Genomic DNA, 17064 nt, shown 5'->3' with positions numbered 1-17064 from the left:
TTCTGACCCAGCACCCTTAACGATCTTGGACCGGTTAGTAAGTTTTACTTCCTCTGCACGAGTGAGTGTGAGCGCCGTCTCCCTGCTGGTGTCCTACCTCTTGCGCTTGTTTGACTTATTGGCCCTGAGTGCATGGTGGTGTCGGTCATATACCGGTTATAACCGGCCGCTCTAGATGCCGGCTGTAGGGTGAATAATCATTGGTGGGCTTTGGGCATGAGTATCATTAACCTTTCTACTACGATTAGGATGAGTTTTCCAAAATTAGGTAGGTCCCGACATTAATTATAGGTTAAGGTGTATAATGCACTAAAACAGGTTTATAACCTCTCTCCTGTCACTGTATAGAATAAACCATTACAGTCACAGAGCACTACTGAAACACAACCTGAATTTGGCACAGGCCTGGTGGCTTTGAGTGGCTTGGCTTGCACCCAGGCACTGTTTTTTGCATTAACCTTTCACCTCTGTGATTTATGACCCTCCCCCTTCCCCTATACCTGGTACGCTGTAGCAGAATTAAGCAATCCTCCAGGTGTAAGGCTGTCAATGTGCGGTCGTGCTGCAGACCTAGCATCGCTGTCTTATTATATGGGTGTTTTGGTCACACGCTGTGTTGTTCCGGTCTAGGTTGGTGGGAAGTTCTTTGGAAGCTCTAGAAAGCTGCTTTGCCTTTGGACCAGTTCCTGAGAAGGTAAGTGCTTACTTCTACTTTCCCCGTACACTCGGACTGCTCATCCGTGACCTAACACCGGACTTTGTTTCCTGACAGGAGAAGAACAAGTCTTCGGCCCTGGAGCTGGCTACGGTCCTGCTGTCCATGCCGACGCCGGCCAGTGTCCAACTACAGACAAAGAGCCTCTTGGCTAGTCTGCACACCAGCCGCTCCGCTTACCACAACCACAAGGTACAGAGCGAATGTCTGTAGGACAGAAGTCTTCTCACCTGGAACTGGATTTGACCGTTTTCTTTTGCACCTGTAGGACCAAGCGTTACTGAGCAACGCGGTCCAGTGCTTGAACTCCTGCAGCCTGGATGGGAAGGACTTGGATCCAGAAGTATTCCAGAGGCTGGTCATTACTGCACGTTCCATCGCCATCATGCGCCCTAACAACCTCGTCCACTACACTGACTCCAAGGTCCCTGCAGGGGAGACAGGTGAGGGCAGGTTTGGTTCATTAAGCGTCTGATGTTTCGTAAGACTCCTTGGTCCCAATAATGTATGTTTCATTCTTAGACAATAATGACGAAGTCAAAGAGGTTCTGACGTGCAGCGAAGGAGAAAGCTACGGATTCATCACGCAACTTGTCAACCAGTTCTGGAAAGTGCATGCTTCGAAGCCCAAGAATGCCTTCCTGGCGCCCGCCTGCCTGCCCGGTATGATATGCTGCCACAACTTACCTTGCTGTCCTCTCCCTTTCCACATGTACCGCTTCATTTATTTAAGGGGGGGTTTTAGGAAAAGACGAGCGTTCCACTTGGTACTGGCGTTCGTTACCTAGTCAGTGAGTGTTACACAGAAAGCATACAGATGGAGCCTGCTTTAACTTTGCCCAGCGCCCGCCAGATCCCTTTCACTGGCAAACGCCGGCGATAGGGACTGGGACGCGCGTGCGTCTCACGACGGTTGGGCAGCGTCTCCCTGCCCGTCTCCGCTTCAGGGAGGACAATAGGCTCTGTGGTTGTCCTAATATGCACGTTCTTCAGTCAGATGTCTGCAGCTCCCTTACTACTCACTCTGTTGTATCCGCTGTAGGACTCACCCATGTGGAAGCCACAGTCAGCGCCTTGGTGGACATCATACATGGATATTGCACATGCGAGCTGGACTGCATTAACCTGGCCTCCAAGATCTACATGCAAATGTTACTGTGCCCGGTGAGTGGCCGGGGTGGTACGAGGAGGAGGGGCGGGTCACTGGGATGCAGGGCTTTGGTGCAGCCTAATTGGGATCTTGGGTCTTGGAGATTTCACCTTCATTCTGTAAACTGAACCGATATAGGGTCATAAGTCTGGAGAGAGCTAAGGTACTGACCAATCGCTCCTAACTGCCATGCGGTGTTTGTAGAATGACAGCAGCTGGTTTAACATGCTGTATGCTCGTTGTGCTAATGAAGCGTAGGGGCAATATGTAAATGAGGATTGCTAATTATAAAATAATAAACCCTTCTAAAAAAAAATGCAACAAAATTGTATATTTAAGTTTCAGTTGTCTATCGGCTGCGATGCGGGAATAGGGGCATTGAAAGCATGATGGTTTATGTCAGGCATGTCGAAACTATGGCCCTCCAGCTGTTGTGAAACTACAAGTCCCATCATGCCTTGCCACAGCTTTGCTATTAGGGAATGCTGAAACTATGGCAAGGCATGCTGGGATGTGTAGTTTCCCAACAGCTGGAGGGCCGCAGTTTGGACATGCCTGGTTTAGGTAGTTTGTGCGCCAAAGTCTTTATGGAACTACAAGTCCCAGAATGCCTATATCTGGCAGCTCATGCCCGAGCTACGGGTCGCCCAAGCCTGTACTGCTCTCTCATTTCCACCTTTTTTATTTGCAGGACCCGGCGGTCAGTTTCTCCTGCAAACAGGGTTTGATCCGCGTCCTCCGTCCCCGGAACAAGCGTCGTCATGTGACCCTTCCGTCATCTCCACGTAGCAACACGCCCATGGGTAAGCGCAACCTTATATAACGCCTACTATGTCTGGCTGTACAGCACCAAGTAGACACCCTGCAAGGCTGCAGATTCCTCCGAGACACTGGACATTTGATAATTATAACAATTTCTGTGTGTAACCGCACACTAGTTCTCTGCAAAAGCAACAATTCTAACCTTGATCTTATGGTAGAGCCATTGGCATATTGTACATTCAGTCCCTGGCATTATTGTCGGGACAGCTGTGTCCTGGCAGAGACACCTGCAGCCTCCCGCTGACCTGAATGCCCGGCGTACCTCTCCGTAGACACCCGTACATCATCGTTTCAATTCTCTCTAGGTTGGAGAGCTTGGTTTCCTTCAGGTGTGGCTGTAATTAGGATGCCTCCGCCATACAAGGACCTCTTTAACCGTGAGCACTCGGGTTTCTGTTACCCTTGGCTAGGAATGGTCTCCTTTTATTGTGGTGGTCCTAGTGATGTGACATATACGCAGGCAGCCCGTTGTTTAGTTTGGGTGCTAAGAGGATGGGGTTGTGATCGGTCTTTCTGGCCCAGGAGACAAGGACGATGACGACGACGATGAGGCGGAAGACAAGATGCAGACCTCCGGAATCCCGAACGGCGACCACGTGCGGCAGCAGAGCCAGGAGCAGAACGAGGTCGACCACGGGGACTTTGAGATGGTGGTGAGAATTGTGTGTACTGGCCAAGAATCGCTCGTAGTCCTATCATGGTGGTTCAGGCTTCGGGGTGGGGAAATGACTGTCCTTCTGCCCTATGTTTTATCAGTCTGAGTCCATGGTCTTGGAGAGTGCGGACAGCGTGAATAACGGCAACCCCTCACCGCTGGAGGCGCTGCTTGCGGGATCGGAGGGCTTCCCCCCGATGCTGGACATCCCCCCCGATGCGGATGACGAGACCATGGTGGAATTGGCCATTGCTCTTAGTTTGCAGCAGGACCAGCAGGGTAAGCTCTATAAGTGATGGCTCCATGTTCTGTGCAGGTGGTTAGGCTGGCTTCTGTAGTGTTATCCCCAATCATTGTCTTTCTCATCAGGGAGCAGCAGTAGCGCCCTGGGGCTCCAGAGTTTGGGACTATCGGGGCAGGCACCGAGCTCGTCCTCCTTAGATGCTGGGACGCTGTCTGACACCACTGCATCAGGTAACGGAACAGCACCCGGCCTCCTAGCGTTGTCTTCATGCTGCCTTCACTCACTCCTTATAGCAGGTTGGCGCTGTGCATGCTTCCGAACCGGGTGCACACCAGTACGGGACGAATTGCAACCGGGGCCATCTCGCCAGTGTGGATCGTTAGGGTGACCGTTAATAGGTCGGACACTAAGCTTTAAAAAAAAAAAAACATGAAAAACTCATGTTGATCTATTCCCCTGTCAACATTTATCATGTGTCAGCCTTCTACCTATCGACCAGTAGTGGCTGACCTAAGGACCGCACACCCCACCTGGCGTAGGGAGAGCTCTGTGAGGGTGGTAGGGATGCAGCTGGGTTGTATGGAGAGCTGGATGTAAGAGAAGGTTGTCCTGCTTACTGTGCATCGTACAGTGTAGATGTGAGTGCGTACTGGTGAGGATTAGCAGACCAGGCCCACACACACGCACGTAGAGCTGGCCTCATCACAGCATCTGTACCACTCTGTATAGGCGTGTAAGCACGTATTTACCATACATGCGCACAATTGTGTGTACATAGGGACCAGGGAGCATGGCCTGCTGTTACCGCACTTGGCTCTGTACATAGGGACCAGGGAGCGTTGCCTGCTGTTACCGCACTTAGCTCTATACATAAGGGCCGGGGAGCGTGGCTTGCTGTTACCGCACTTAGCTCTGTACATAAGGGCTGGGGAGCGTGGCCTGCTGTTACCGCACTTAGCTCTATACATAAGGGCCGGGGAGCGTGGCTTGCTGTTACCGCACTTAGCTCTGTACATAAGGGCCGGGGAGCGTGGCCTGCTGTTACCACACTTAGCTCTGTACATAAGGGCCGGGGAGCGTGGCCTGCTGTTACCACACTTAGCTCTGTACATAAGGGCTGGGGAGAGTGGCTTGCTGTTACCGCACTTAGCTCTGTACATAAGGGCTGGGGAGAGTGGCTTGCTGTTACCGCACTTAGCTCTGTACATAAGGGCCGGGGAGAGTGGCTTGCTGTTACCGCACTTAGCTCTGGGATGCTGCTGACAATTACCCAATAAGACGCCTTTTGTCGTTGCTGGTTTCTGCCTTGTTGATTGTGGGGGGTTGGGGGGAGTTGGTGTCCTGCTGGCTGTGGTAGTTAGAGGCTGTGTTTTTACCTGTAACAGCTCTCCTCATGCTTATAGCTCCAGCATCGGACGACGAAGGCAGCACGGCCGCGACAGACGGTTCCACGCTGCGCACATCCCCAGCAGATCATGGAGGCAGTGTGGGTTCGGAGAGTGGCGCGAGTGCCGTGGATTCGGTAGCCGGTGAGCATAGTGGTACGTCTGCCATGTTGATTGCTTTGGGTTAAGAACCGGTAGCACCCAGAGGACCTGTTGTATACAGTCCGTGTATAAGAGGGGCCATCACTTACTAACCATGTACAATCATCCGCTGAGCAGATACCTGGAGTAAATTCTTTCCTCTCTTAGTCTCAGGCCGGAGCAGTGCGTACGGGGACACCACAGTTGAGGGGCATCCTACTGGACCCGGAAGTATCAGTTCTAGCACTGGAGCAATCAGCACCACAACTGGTCAACATGAAGGAGAAGGTTCAGAAGGAGAAGGGGAGACGGAAGGTGACGCACACAACAGTAACAGGTCTGTACAGCCACCATGGACATTGGTTCCTGGTATTCAGTATATACAGACAGTGTAGGACATGACGATGTATGTATGTCTCCTGCCTCTAGACTTCACATGGTCCGGCTCATGCTCCTGGAGCGCCTCCTGCAGTCTATGCACAACCTCCGAGGTGTGGGCGGGGTACGAGCTATCCCCTACATGCAGGTAAAGGAAGGCGCTGGTAAAGCGGTAGTCCCGCGGAACATTTCTACAGTATCACATATGACCGTTTCGGGTGATGTATCTGCAGGTGGTACTGATGCTGACCGCTGATCTAGATGGAGAAGATGAGAAGGACAAAGGCGCCTTAGACAACCTCCTGTCCCAGCTTATCGCAGAGCTAGGCTTAGATAAGAAGGTGATGCTGCTGTTTCGTTGAATACGGTAGATATTATACAGCTTGTCCTCCATTTGTATTTATGAAGTCCTCTTCTATCCTTCCCGGCCCCAGGATGTCTCCAAGAAGAATGAGCGGACACCTCTGAATGAAGTCCATCTTGTGGTTATGAGGCTGTTGAGTGTCTTCATGTCCAGGACGAAATCTGGTTCCAAATCGTCTATTTGTGAGGTGAGTCTGGTGTCACCGACTGAATGGAGGCCTTTGTGTAACTTCTAATGGTGTCTATGGACATGTAACCTCTCTGGTGGAGTTATGTTACATGAAGCCGGCTGGTAACCCTACTTAGAAGCCCACGATGATTTAGTCTCTATGTATTTGTTATTGAGCTTTAATTGATCGTTTCTTCTAGTCGCGACTCATCGTAACGGTGGTATTTATTCTATACGTCTTTGTAGTCGTCCTCTTTGATCTCCAGCGCAACTGCAACCGCCTTGCTGAGCTCCGGGGCTGTGGATTATTGTCTCCATGTGCTCAAGTCTCTCCTGGACTACTGGAAGAGTCAGCAGAGTGACGAGGAGCCGGTGGCTACCAGCCAACTCCTGAAACCTCACACCACTTCATCTCCCCCTGATATGAGCCCATTCTTCCTCCGCCAGTACGTCAAGGTGAGCACAGCCCGGTGTTGCAGTCTTCACTGCTAACATAAAACCCCTGGTAAACGTTCTTCCCATCAGGAGTTACTGATGCACTTACTGTACAGCTGTGTGGGATAGGGTTTCCCGGCTGCGCAGGTTTCTCCTGCTCCTGGCCTATGGTGAAACGCGTAGGTTACATTTTTGCTTTTGGTTGTCACCCTGTAGGGCCACGCCGCTGATGTTTTCCAGGCCTACACCCAGCTTCTCACGGAGATGGTCCTCCGCCTGCCATATCAGATTAAGAAGATCGCTGACACAAACTCTCGGATCCCACCGCCCGTCTTTGATCATTCCTGGTTTTACTTCCTGTCTGAGGTCCGCAGATAAGACCCCAATTATTTAGAGAAAACTAAATCTGCTGCTTTCACCTGATTTGTCCAGTTATGTATGATGCGCGTTTCTCCCCTTCTGTTATAGTACCTAATGATTCAGCAGACTCCGTTCGTTCGCCGCCAAGTGCGCAAGCTACTTCTGTTTATTTGTGGCTCAAAAGAGAAATACCGCCAGCTGCGAGACCTCCACACGCTCGATTCCCATGTCCGGGGGATCAAGAAGTTGCTGGAAGAGCATGGCATTTTCTTGCGTGCGAGCGTGGTGACCGCCAGTTCCGGTTCTGCGCTGCAGTACGACACACTGATCAATCTGGTAAGAAGCGAGGAGGTCGCTGGGTTCAGCAGGTGTCTGCCACAGATCAGTGCACGGTGGTAACGCAACACCTTGTGTTTCAGATGGAGCATCTCAAAGCCTGCGCTGAAATCGCATCCCAGCGGACTGTCAACTGGCAGAAGTTTTGCATCAAAGATGACTGTAAGCAGGACGGGGTTTAGCTGGGGTTTGCCGGGTCATCAAACGAATCGTGACCTCTGAGCAACAATAGAAAGTTCCCACCACTTATTTATATTTCAATGTTTATAACGGCATATACAGCCATTGTAAAATCTGTTACAGACATTTAAATTTATGTTCTTCCCTGTTAAATCTTTCTTCGAGATCCATAGGGGACACGGGGCTGACGCTTGGTATAGGTTGGATATCCAGGACGGGCACCAAATGGGTTAAGTTTTCCCTCCTGCTCCTCCTCCATTTCAGCCCTGTGTCTCCTATTGAGAAAAGAATAAAGAACTAGTACTGCACTTTGTAAGCTCACATTCTCCCATTCTGGTAAAGCTCCTGTGTCTTCTTCCTGGTAGCTGCTCTCTGGTCCAGTGTGCATTTGCCTACGATACTAATGGGTGGCTCTTTTTTTTTATTTTTTACAGCCGTCCTGTACTTCCTGCTTCAAGTCAGCTTTCTGGTGGATGAAGGTGTGTCTCCGGTCCTGCTGCAGCTGCTTTCCTGCGCTCTCTGTGGCAGCAAAGTGCTCTCCGCCGCTTCATCCTCTGGGTCTTCCACCGCTCATTCTTCTGGTTCCGGGCAGTCGGGAGGGCAGACCAAGTCATCCACTAAGAAGAGTAAGAAAGAAGAGAAGGACAAGGAGAAGGATGGTAAGTGTCTGAAGCTTCTGTAGGTGGCTACACCACTGATGCTGGAAGTAATTTACAGAAAGGCCATGTGATCTCTTGCAGGCGAGGGTTCTAACAGCCAGGAAGAACAGCTCTGCACAGCACTGGTCAACCAGCTGAATAAATTCGCTGATAAAGAAACGTTGATCCAGTTCCTGCGCTGCTTCCTCCTGGAGTCAAACGCTTCATCCGTCCGCTGGCAGGCTCACTGCCTAGCTCTGCACATCTACAGGTCAGCAGTCTCCTGACCCTCCCCCTCGGTGCCTGGTTTACCCACCCCCTCCCCTTAGTGCCTGGTTTAGCTAGCCGCCCCCTCCCCTTAGTGCCTGGTTTATCTAGCCGCCCCCTCCCCTTAGTGCCTGGTTTAGCTAGCCGCCCCCTCCCCTTAGTGCCTGGTTTAGCTAGCCGCCCCCTCCCCTTAGTGCCTGGTTTAGCTAGCCGCCCCCTCCCCTTAGTGCCTGGTTTAGCTAGCCGCCCCCTCCCCTTAGTGCCTGGTTTAGCTAGCCGCCCCCTCCCCTTAGTGCCTGGTTTAGCTAGCCGCCTCCCCTTAGTGCCTGGTTTAGCACCCAAAATAGTGCCTGGTTTAGCCCCCCTCCCCCTTAGTGCCTGGTTTAGCCCCCCTCTTCATTTAGTGCCTGATTTAACAACGCCCCCTCCTTAGTGCCTGGTATATCCCCCCCCCCCCCCTAACCTTTGTGCCTGATTTAGCCCCCCCTCCCCCTTGGTGCCAAAGGTGGTTTCTAAGTGTACCTATACAGTTTGAGTATTCCTGTATTCTTTAGCCATCTAGACTTCTGCCTGTTTCTGAATATAATAGAAAGACAGAGATTGATTTATTCTTTTTGGCTCAGGAACTCAAACAAGTCCCAGCAAGAGCTTCTCTTAGACCTGATGTGGTCCATTTGGCCAGAACTCCCGGCATACGGCCGCAAAGCTGCCCAGTTTGTGGACCTCCTTGGTTACTTCTCATTAAAGACCCCTCAGACGGAAAAGAAGGTAAGTGTCTGATACTTGCCACCAAGTCACCTGTTGTAACCGGATTGTCCTCAGTGACTTATTCTTCCTTTGTCCTTCAGTTTAAGGAATATTCTCAAAAGGCCGTGGAGATCCTACGAGCTCAAAACCACATTCTGACCAATCACCCCAACTCCAACATCTACAAGTGAGAAACAATGCCAAACAATGGGGGCATGGGGCCATATATTGATACAAACTCTAAACCGAAAAGAAACACAAGACTTTTTGCCGTGCAGATCTAGAAATATCACCCTGTGTTTTTCACACGGAGCCCCTCTTTCTGTTTTCCCAGCACCCTCTCTGGCCTGGTGGAGTTTGACGGCTATTACCTGGAGAGTGATCCCTGTCTAGTTTGCAACAACCCTGAAGTTCCGTTGTGTGTGAGTGTTGCATACAGTAGTCTGAAATGTCGTTAGTATTATAGACCTTTGTTTAATTGGCAGGGATATTATTGGTTTTACCTCAACATTTGTATCTGTTTGATAGAACATCAAGCTTTCGTCCGTTAAAGTGGACACCCGCTACACCACCACACAGCAAGTGGTCAAGCTCATCGGCAGCCACACAATAAGCAAAGTGACCGTGAAGATTGGGGACTTAAAGCGCACGAAGATGGTCCGAACGATAAACCTGTACTACAACAACCGCACCGTGCAGGCCATTGTGGAGCTGAAGAACAAGTGAGAGCGGGGCCGGGATGGGCTTTAGAACGTTTAGATAGACCGCTATATCATTTTAGGAGAGAGTCGTCCTCTCTTTTACACCATAGTTGCATCTATCTTTTGAACAAGGCAACCTAATTGCCCCCTCCTCTCATCTATAGGCCGGCTCGCTGGCACAAAGCTAAGAAGGTGCAGCTGACTCCAGGACAGACCGAGGTGAAGATCGATCTCCCGCTTCCCATTGTGGCCTCTAACTTGATGATTGAGTTTGCAGACTTCTACGAGAACTACCAGGCTTCCTCGGAGACTCTCCAGTGCCCTCGCTGCAGCGCCTCCGTGCCGGCCAATCCTGGCGTGTGCGGGAACTGCGGTGAAAATGTCTACCAGTGTCACAAGTGCAGGTCAGAGCTTATGTCTTGTACATCAGCCTTTATCTTTTAGGTTCATCCTACCTGTTGGTCTCACAAGCGTTCTCTGCCGTAGGTCCATCAACTACGATGAGAAGGATCCGTTCCTGTGCAACGCTTGTGGCTTCTGCAAGTACGCCCGATTTGACTTCATGCTGTACGCCAGACCCTGCTGCGCCGTAGACCCCATTGAGAATGAGGAGGACCGCAAGAAGGCAAGCCTCTTTAGCTTCATCCTCTTGTGCGGGGGGGACGGGGGGACACACACACTCTGTGGTTATCAGTAGCATTATGAGCGCTCTACCAAATGATATGAAGGTTGGAATGTAATTCTATACAGATGTGTCTCCGGTGCTTGGCGCGACCACTGGGAGCAATGTGTATATTGTCCCATATGTACCACAGACACTTGATTCGCACTTCTGTTGTAGACTAAGCAGAACTGCGGGAGGCGTGCAGCGGGCACTCGTATCAGACTCTATAGCCTTTTTGTAGCAAGGTTTGTGGCTTATTTGCACACAGAGGTACAGGATAGTGTTCATACTAGCACCTTTCAAAACCCGGGCAGTTCCTCTTTCCTGCCTGGGGTGGCACGTCTGCTCTGTATGGAGATATAGACCAGACTGTACAAGAAACACCACAGCAGACAGTGACACCCCAGGCAGGAAGAGGAACTGCACGGGTTGGAAAGGTGCTGGAATGTGTACTAAATTAGAATCAGAATCCGCTTTATTGGCCAGGTATACTTGCGTATACTAGGAATTAGTTTTGCTGTGCGACAGCCAGGATAGGAACAAGTTAAACAGTGACAGTACAGATATATATCACACATACAGATATGTGTATCCTGATGGGGGGACACGGACATGGAGAACATATATTTGCTGAGTGGCACAGCACCAAGGCAGCCATTCAGCGGCGCAACAGCCAGCTAGGTTTACAGTACAGATATGGAACACTACAGGGGAGACAGAGGGTACAGATCCTAGGCAGCCATCAGCTTCGCCACTCACAGGGCCCGGAGTGAAAGGACTCAAATAGGCCAGTATGGATGGGTCCAGAGGCGGTCTTCTATGGGGCTGGGCCAGCATGTCAGGGGCCCTGGCTGAAGCTGCGGCTGGAGGGAGAGCCAGCATGGGGCTGGGGGTTAAATGAAATGTTCGCCCCAGTAGTATCTGTGCTTATGCGTTGTATTAGTAACATGTTTCTATCTCGAGTCCATAGGAGACACAGGGCTTACGCTGGGTATAGGTGGGTTCATTCTAGTCTGTGAGTTCATTAACTCTCTCCTGTGAATTTCATCTTCAGGCTGTTACCAACATTAACACTTTGCTGGACAAAGCTGACCGCGTATACCACCAGCTCATGGGCCACCGGCCCCAGCTCGAGAACCTTCTGTATAAAGTCAATGAAGCTGCCCCGGAGAAGCCCCAGGTAAGATATCCCATTATATACAAAGCATTCCTACATCGTCGTCCTCCATCCGGTAGTATCTGTTTTGATCTAGTCAATGTTTACCGCCATACAGGACGACTCGGCCAATGCTGGGGGAATAAGCTCTACGTCGGCCAGCGTCAATCGCTATATCCTGCAGCTGGCACAGGAATACTGCGGAGACTGCAAAAACTCTTTCGACGAGCTGTCAAAGATCATACAGGTAACGCACAGGTTTCATTTCCAAATGACAAAGAAAAATCAGAAACTGCTGTCGGATCGGGGCCGTATTCTCACGTTGTCATTTGGTTTCTCCAGAAAGTGTTTGCTTCCCGCAAGGAGCTTCTCGAGTACGATCTGCAGCAGAGAGAAGCCGCCACCAGGTCCTCTCGCACGACCGTGCAGCCCACCTTCACCGCTAGCCAGTACAGAGCCTTGTCCGTGCTCGGCTGCGGCCACACCTCTTCCACCAAGTGTTACGGTTGTGCGTCCGCTGTGACCGAGCACTGCATCACCCAGCTGCGTGCCCTGGCTACCAACAGCACCATACGGCACATACTGGTGTCACAAGGCCTCATCCGGGAGCTGTTTGATTACAATCTCCGCCGTGGCCCTGCGGCTATGCGTGACGAGGTCCGGCAGGTCATGTGCCTCCTCACCAGGTAAGTCCTGCTCATACGTCGGCCTCTTATGTTATTTGTATTCCGCAGCTATGTCATTGTGTCCTTCTGCTTCCTGTTCCAGAGACAATCCAGAAGCGACCCAGCAGATGAACAATCTGATCATCAATAAAGTGTCAGCAGCTCTCAAAGGGCACTGGGCAAATCCCGACCTGGTAAGAACTGTGCCATCCATATATAAGTGTATGACCTTGGCAGCTTTCAACCCAGATGTATTGGGTACAGTTAGTGAAAGTAAGTGTGACGTTGTGTGTCTTGTAGGCCAGCAGTCTGCAGTACGAGATGCTGCTTCTCACAGACTCTATATCCAAGGAGGACAGCTGCTGGGAGCTTCGCCTGCGCTGTGGTGAGTACTAGGCCCCACGCTGAGCAATGGCCATAGCAATGGGAACCAGTAGCATCATAACCGAAAATGCTGCCCAAATCCAGATCTATCTAGCCCCCGTTCTCCCTCTGTATCGGGACTTAGTCCTGTGGAATTAAGACTATGTAGGATATGGGACTGTTCTCTGTTACTGTTAGCATCTGATTAAGAATGGCGGCCTGAATATTCCGTGTCTCTGCGCCCCCAGCTCTCAGCCTCTTCTTAATGTCAGTCAACATCAAAACCCCGGTCGTGGTGGAAAACATCACTCTGATGTGCCTGAGAATCCTGCAGAAGCTCATTAAACCTCCCACCCCAACCAGCAAGAAGAACAAGGTAAGGTCTCCTAAAAACAAGTCCTGCCGGGGTTGCACTTAGATTCCTGCTCTCGGGGGGGGGGGGGGGGGGGGGGGAATTTTTGCGTTTCCTGAGCTGACTTTGCTCATTGTTCCTTCTTTAGGATGTTCCCAACGAAGCACTAACGACCGTCAAGCCGTACAGCAATGAGATCCATGCACAGGCCCAGCTCTGGCTCAAGAGGGATCCCAAAGCTGCGTACGAGGCCTGGAAGAAGTGCCTGCCAGCCCGAGGTGAGTCCATCTGCCTGGTACGGCAATGTTCCGCTAGGCCCGTCCTATATCCGAGGGCAGGGTAGGATGGGCCTGGTGGAAGCATCTGCTGATGGTACTGTGTCATGTTCCTAATATCAGGTGTAGACGCCAGTGGGAAGACGCCCAGCAAGGATGAGCTGAGGCAGATGTACCTGCAGGAGAAGTACGTGTGGAAGTGGAAGCAGCTGCTGAGCCGGAAGGGCAAGCGCACGACTCCTCTTGACCTCAAGCTGGGACATAACAATTGGTTGAGACAGGTGAGTGCGTTGTCCGCGTCCTGCGGCTTACTGCTCTGTGCTACGGGATTGACTGTAAAAGTGATGTCGCTGCCTCGTGCTGTACACAGGTGCTGTTCACACCGGCCACCCAAGCAGCGCGCCAGGCTGCGTGCACCATCGTGGAGGCCCTGGCCACTATTCCGAGCCGCAGACAACAGGTCCTGGATCTACTCACCAGGTGAGTGTGTCCGGAGCGCAAGCGGTGATGGGCAGCGAGTTGCGGGTGGTCTTGCGCTGATTGTGGGGATTTTCTCTTGCAGCTATTTGGATGAGCTGAGCGTTGCTGGAGAGTGCGCTGCTGAGTATCTAGCGTTGTATCAGAAGCTGATCAAGCCGGCTCACTGGAAGGTGTATCTGGCAGCGCGGGGGGTCTTACCGTATGTGGGAAATCTCATCACCAAGGTAACGGCACCGAACTGCGCCCTATCACCAGCCGGATAATGCATATGTCAGGGGCGGGGGAACCCACCGTAGGTCAGAAGTTCCTGAACAGATTTACTTTATGTTGTTGTTATTCGCTCCATAGGAGACACAGGGCTGATGCTGGGGGTGTAGGGTTGTAGTAGTAGTAGCCTGGCACCAAACAGGTTAAACCTTTTGCCTCCAGTCAGCCCAGGCCCCGCCTCCCCTTATACCCCGCCTCCACCCGTTTGAGTCTTCCAGCTGTTATGCCGACGTATTGTTCCCATACAGATCACATGGTTCTACGAGACAGATAAACGTGATAAATGTGCTGCTCATCCTTATGTCTTATTGTAATTTTCGGGCTGTTCGGTAGCGACCTCAGGGTGTGTGCTGACCGGTCTATATTGATTGCACTTGTTCTTGTAGGAGATTGCCCGGCTGCTGGCTTTGGAAGAGGCGACGCTCAGCACAGATCTACAGCAGGGATATGCCTTAAAGAGCCTGACAGGTAGGACCCAGTGATACCCTCCCCGCCTTACTGACGCCTCTTACTGACCTGATTCCTGACATCCTTTCTGCTGCTCCTCAGGTCTATTGTCCTCCTTTGTGGAGGTGGAATCCATCAAGCGTCACTTCAAGAGCCGCCTGGTTGGCACTGTGCTGAATGGGTACCTCTGCCTGAGGAAACTGGTGGTACAGAGAACCAAGCTGATCGATGAGACTCAGGACATGTTGCTGGAGATGCTGGAAGACATGACCACAGGTAACGCCTTGCACTGCTATCCCTGTGACCGTCACCGCGCTGTATGTGCTGCATACGCTGGCCGTGCTGTATTATAGTACAGGACCAAGGTGGTCGCCAGTTGACTTGTGTCCGCCACCGTTATGTCTGGGTACCGGGAGTGATCTGTCCGTCTCTTCCCTGCAGGCACAGAGTCAGAAACCAAGGCTTTCATGGCAGTTTGCATTGAGACCGCCAAACGCTACAGCCTGGATGATTACAGGACCCCGGTGTTTATATTCGAGAGGCTGTGCAGCATCATATATCCGGTGAGTGATTGGTCGAGGGAGGGGCCGTGTGATCTTACTTTGTGTCCTGTAACATCGCTGTAGGTTACACGGTTGGTATATTGCTGTGAGAAGGAATCTTCTCCTGGTCACAGGTGTTGCGCTAACCACAGCTTTGTGTCCCCTCACCAGGAGGAGAATGAAGTCACAGAGTTCTTCGTAACCCTGGAGAAAGACCCACAGCAAGAAGACTTCCTGCAGGGCCGGATGCCTGGGAACCCGTACAGCAGCAACGAGCCGGGCATCGGGCCCCTAATGAGAGACATCAAGAATAAGATTTGCCAGGACTGTGACCTTGTAGCCTTGTTAGAGGACGACAGCGGGATGGAGGTCAGTGTTGGGGGTGTTCACGGTTACCACATTTTTCAGTGCTTAGTGTATACTAGGACGGGTTCCCGGCAGTCACAGTTATGGAACCAACTGACTAGTGAAATACTGAATGTTCTGTATCTGTGCGGTAATACTGGTAATCGTGTTTCCAGCTTCTGGTGAACAACAAGATCATCAGTCTGGACCTACCTGTGGCCGAAGTGTACAAGAAGGTCTGGTGTCCCACCAATGAGGTATGACTGACCCCCCCTTCCCCCAGCTTTGCGCTTCCTCTTCTATCCCTGGGTCTTGCTGTTGTAACCTGATGTGTTGTTCCAGGGGGAACCAATGAGAATTATTTATCGAATGCGAGGCCTTTTGGGGGATGCTACAGAAGAATTCATTGAGAGCTTGGACTCCACAACCGATGAGGAGGAAGATGAAGAGGAGGTGTACAAGATGGCCGGTGTAATGGCGCAGTGCGGAGGACTGGAGTGTATGCTGAACAGACTGGCTGGCATCAAGGACTTCAAGCAAGGGCGTCATCTTCTAACTGTGAGTGTGGGTGAGACGGGCGAGGGATGGTTGCATATCTGTAGACGCTGGGACTTGCTATGCACTAAAGGTCCTGATGGTCCATCAGATTATATATATATATATATATATATATATATATATATATATATATATATATATATATATATATATATATATATAATTACGTGACCACCCCCTGGTTTGTCGTCTCCCCCAGGTGCTCCTGAAGCTCTTCAGTTATTGTGTGAAGGTAAAAGTGAATCGCCAGCAGCTGGTGAAGCCAGAGATGAACACCCTGAACGTCATGCTGGGCACCCTGAACTTGGTAGGTCTATGGAGGATCCATGTGTGGGGGGGAGGGGGTTATGGTCTGCCGGTTGAGGTAGTGACAATGACCCTTCTGCCCCCCAGGCCCTGGTGGCTGAGCAGGAGAGTAAGGACAGTGGAGGAGCAGCAGTGGCAGAACAGGTTCTGAGCATTATGGAAATCATACTGGACGAGTCCAACGCAGAACCACTGAGTGAGGACAAGGTAAGTTCACCTTGGTGCAGGGGATTGTGGGAAAACCTCCGCACCTCGCCCAGGCTGCCTGTGGTCTTCTATTGCTGACACGTGTATTTTCTCCTTCGGGAGACATCAGGGGCCACAGCGTTACAGTGGGTAGTAAGGAGATGGGAGAGCACCAGCACCCTAGAGGTTAAACTTGAACTGCCTCCCAGGCAGCCGGGCTCCTCCCCTCCTCTACCCCGCCTCCAGGCCAGGAAGCCCAGTTTTTTTCGGGTGCTGGCAGGAGCCAGATGCACCTAATAGAGGGGCTGCTATTTAGCAGCCTAACTTGATTTTTATATTTTATTTTTCATTTTTCTTTTACACTGACATTTTTCTTTTACACTGCTGCTGCTCTGTCAGTGACAGAGCAGCAGCACTGGGGGTCTGCACAGACACCTGCGCTGCTGCTCCATCACCTGGGTCCGGAGCTGCATCGCCACTCGAGGGTGGGGACCTGCAGCGGCCCCCGGGCACTGGGGAGCCACAGCCGCCACCGGACGCCGGGGACCTGACAAAGGTAACGCGCTCCCCGCTGGGAGCGCGCGCGATTGCGCTTGCTGGGCATTGCGGCTGCAGCAGTTCGGCGGGGGGGACCGCCGACTGCGCTGACAAGCGGACGGCTGGTTCGCCACCCGCTCCCGCTGGACCACCAGGGAAACGGTTTGTGGGCAGCGGCGCCAGGTATGCGGGGCCGCCCGGTAGCGCCGGACCCCTGCCATTTTTACCTGCGCCG

General features: G+C 51.8%; 1 protein-coding gene across 16 annotated transcripts in view; it reads left to right on the top strand.

Moving 5' to 3' along the window:
• The window catches only part of UBR4 (ubiquitin protein ligase E3 component n-recognin 4), a 76755-nt gene that overhangs the window by 34259 nt on the left and 25432 nt on the right, over window positions 1-17064 (top strand). For 2 of the 16 annotated variants that reach the window (XM_083161912.1, XM_083161911.1), the window contains exons 49-94: window positions 1-33; window positions 631-694; window positions 773-907; window positions 984-1158; window positions 1238-1378; window positions 1758-1879; window positions 2557-2668; window positions 2993-3064; window positions 3210-3349; window positions 3444-3621; window positions 3712-3816; window positions 4990-5127; window positions 5281-5449; window positions 5542-5638; window positions 5724-5831; window positions 5925-6041; window positions 6269-6478; window positions 6674-6823; window positions 6926-7153; window positions 7237-7315; window positions 7768-7992; window positions 8074-8242; window positions 8862-9006; window positions 9087-9172; window positions 9320-9407; window positions 9514-9707; window positions 9851-10090; window positions 10173-10311; window positions 11405-11530; window positions 11625-11753; window positions 11849-12192; window positions 12275-12365; window positions 12472-12556; window positions 12783-12910; window positions 13035-13164; window positions 13285-13442; window positions 13532-13641; window positions 13724-13865; window positions 14295-14376; window positions 14458-14631; window positions 14797-14918; window positions 15069-15266; window positions 15419-15499; window positions 15585-15800; window positions 16000-16107; window positions 16194-16313. In XM_083161912.1, the coding sequence (XP_083018038.1) occupies window positions 1-33; window positions 631-694; window positions 773-907; window positions 984-1158; window positions 1238-1378; window positions 1758-1879; window positions 2557-2668; window positions 2993-3064; window positions 3210-3349; window positions 3444-3621; window positions 3712-3816; window positions 4990-5127; window positions 5281-5449; window positions 5542-5638; window positions 5724-5831; window positions 5925-6041; window positions 6269-6478; window positions 6674-6823; window positions 6926-7153; window positions 7237-7315; window positions 7768-7992; window positions 8074-8242; window positions 8862-9006; window positions 9087-9172; window positions 9320-9407; window positions 9514-9707; window positions 9851-10090; window positions 10173-10311; window positions 11405-11530; window positions 11625-11753; window positions 11849-12192; window positions 12275-12365; window positions 12472-12556; window positions 12783-12910; window positions 13035-13164; window positions 13285-13442; window positions 13532-13641; window positions 13724-13865; window positions 14295-14376; window positions 14458-14631; window positions 14797-14918; window positions 15069-15266; window positions 15419-15499; window positions 15585-15800; window positions 16000-16107; window positions 16194-16313 (6403 nt within the window). Of the gene's footprint in view, window positions 34-630; window positions 695-772; window positions 908-983; window positions 1159-1237; window positions 1379-1757; window positions 1880-2556; window positions 2669-2992; window positions 3065-3209; window positions 3350-3443; window positions 3622-3711; window positions 3817-4989; window positions 5128-5280; window positions 5450-5541; window positions 5639-5723; window positions 5832-5924; window positions 6042-6268; window positions 6479-6673; window positions 6824-6925; window positions 7154-7236; window positions 7316-7767; window positions 7993-8073; window positions 8243-8861; window positions 9007-9086; window positions 9173-9319; window positions 9408-9513; window positions 9708-9850; window positions 10091-10172; window positions 10312-11404; window positions 11531-11603; window positions 11754-11848; window positions 12193-12274; window positions 12366-12471; window positions 12557-12782; window positions 12911-13034; window positions 13165-13284; window positions 13443-13531; window positions 13642-13723; window positions 13866-14294; window positions 14377-14457; window positions 14632-14796; window positions 14919-15068; window positions 15267-15418; window positions 15500-15584; window positions 15801-15999; window positions 16108-16193; window positions 16314-17064 lie in introns of all 16 variants that reach the window. The other 14 variants (XM_083161906.1, XM_083161904.1, XM_083161905.1 and 11 more) reach the window with 13 other exon arrangements.

Source organism: Crinia signifera, chromosome 19, assembly GCF_055691185.1.
Source record: "Crinia signifera chromosome 19, ASM5569118v1, whole genome shotgun sequence".
NCBI classification, from domain to species: domain Eukaryota; kingdom Metazoa; phylum Chordata; class Amphibia; order Anura; family Myobatrachidae; genus Crinia; species Crinia signifera.
Note: the sequence above shows the minus strand (reverse complement) of the source record. Positions and strands in the feature narration are given on the sequence as shown.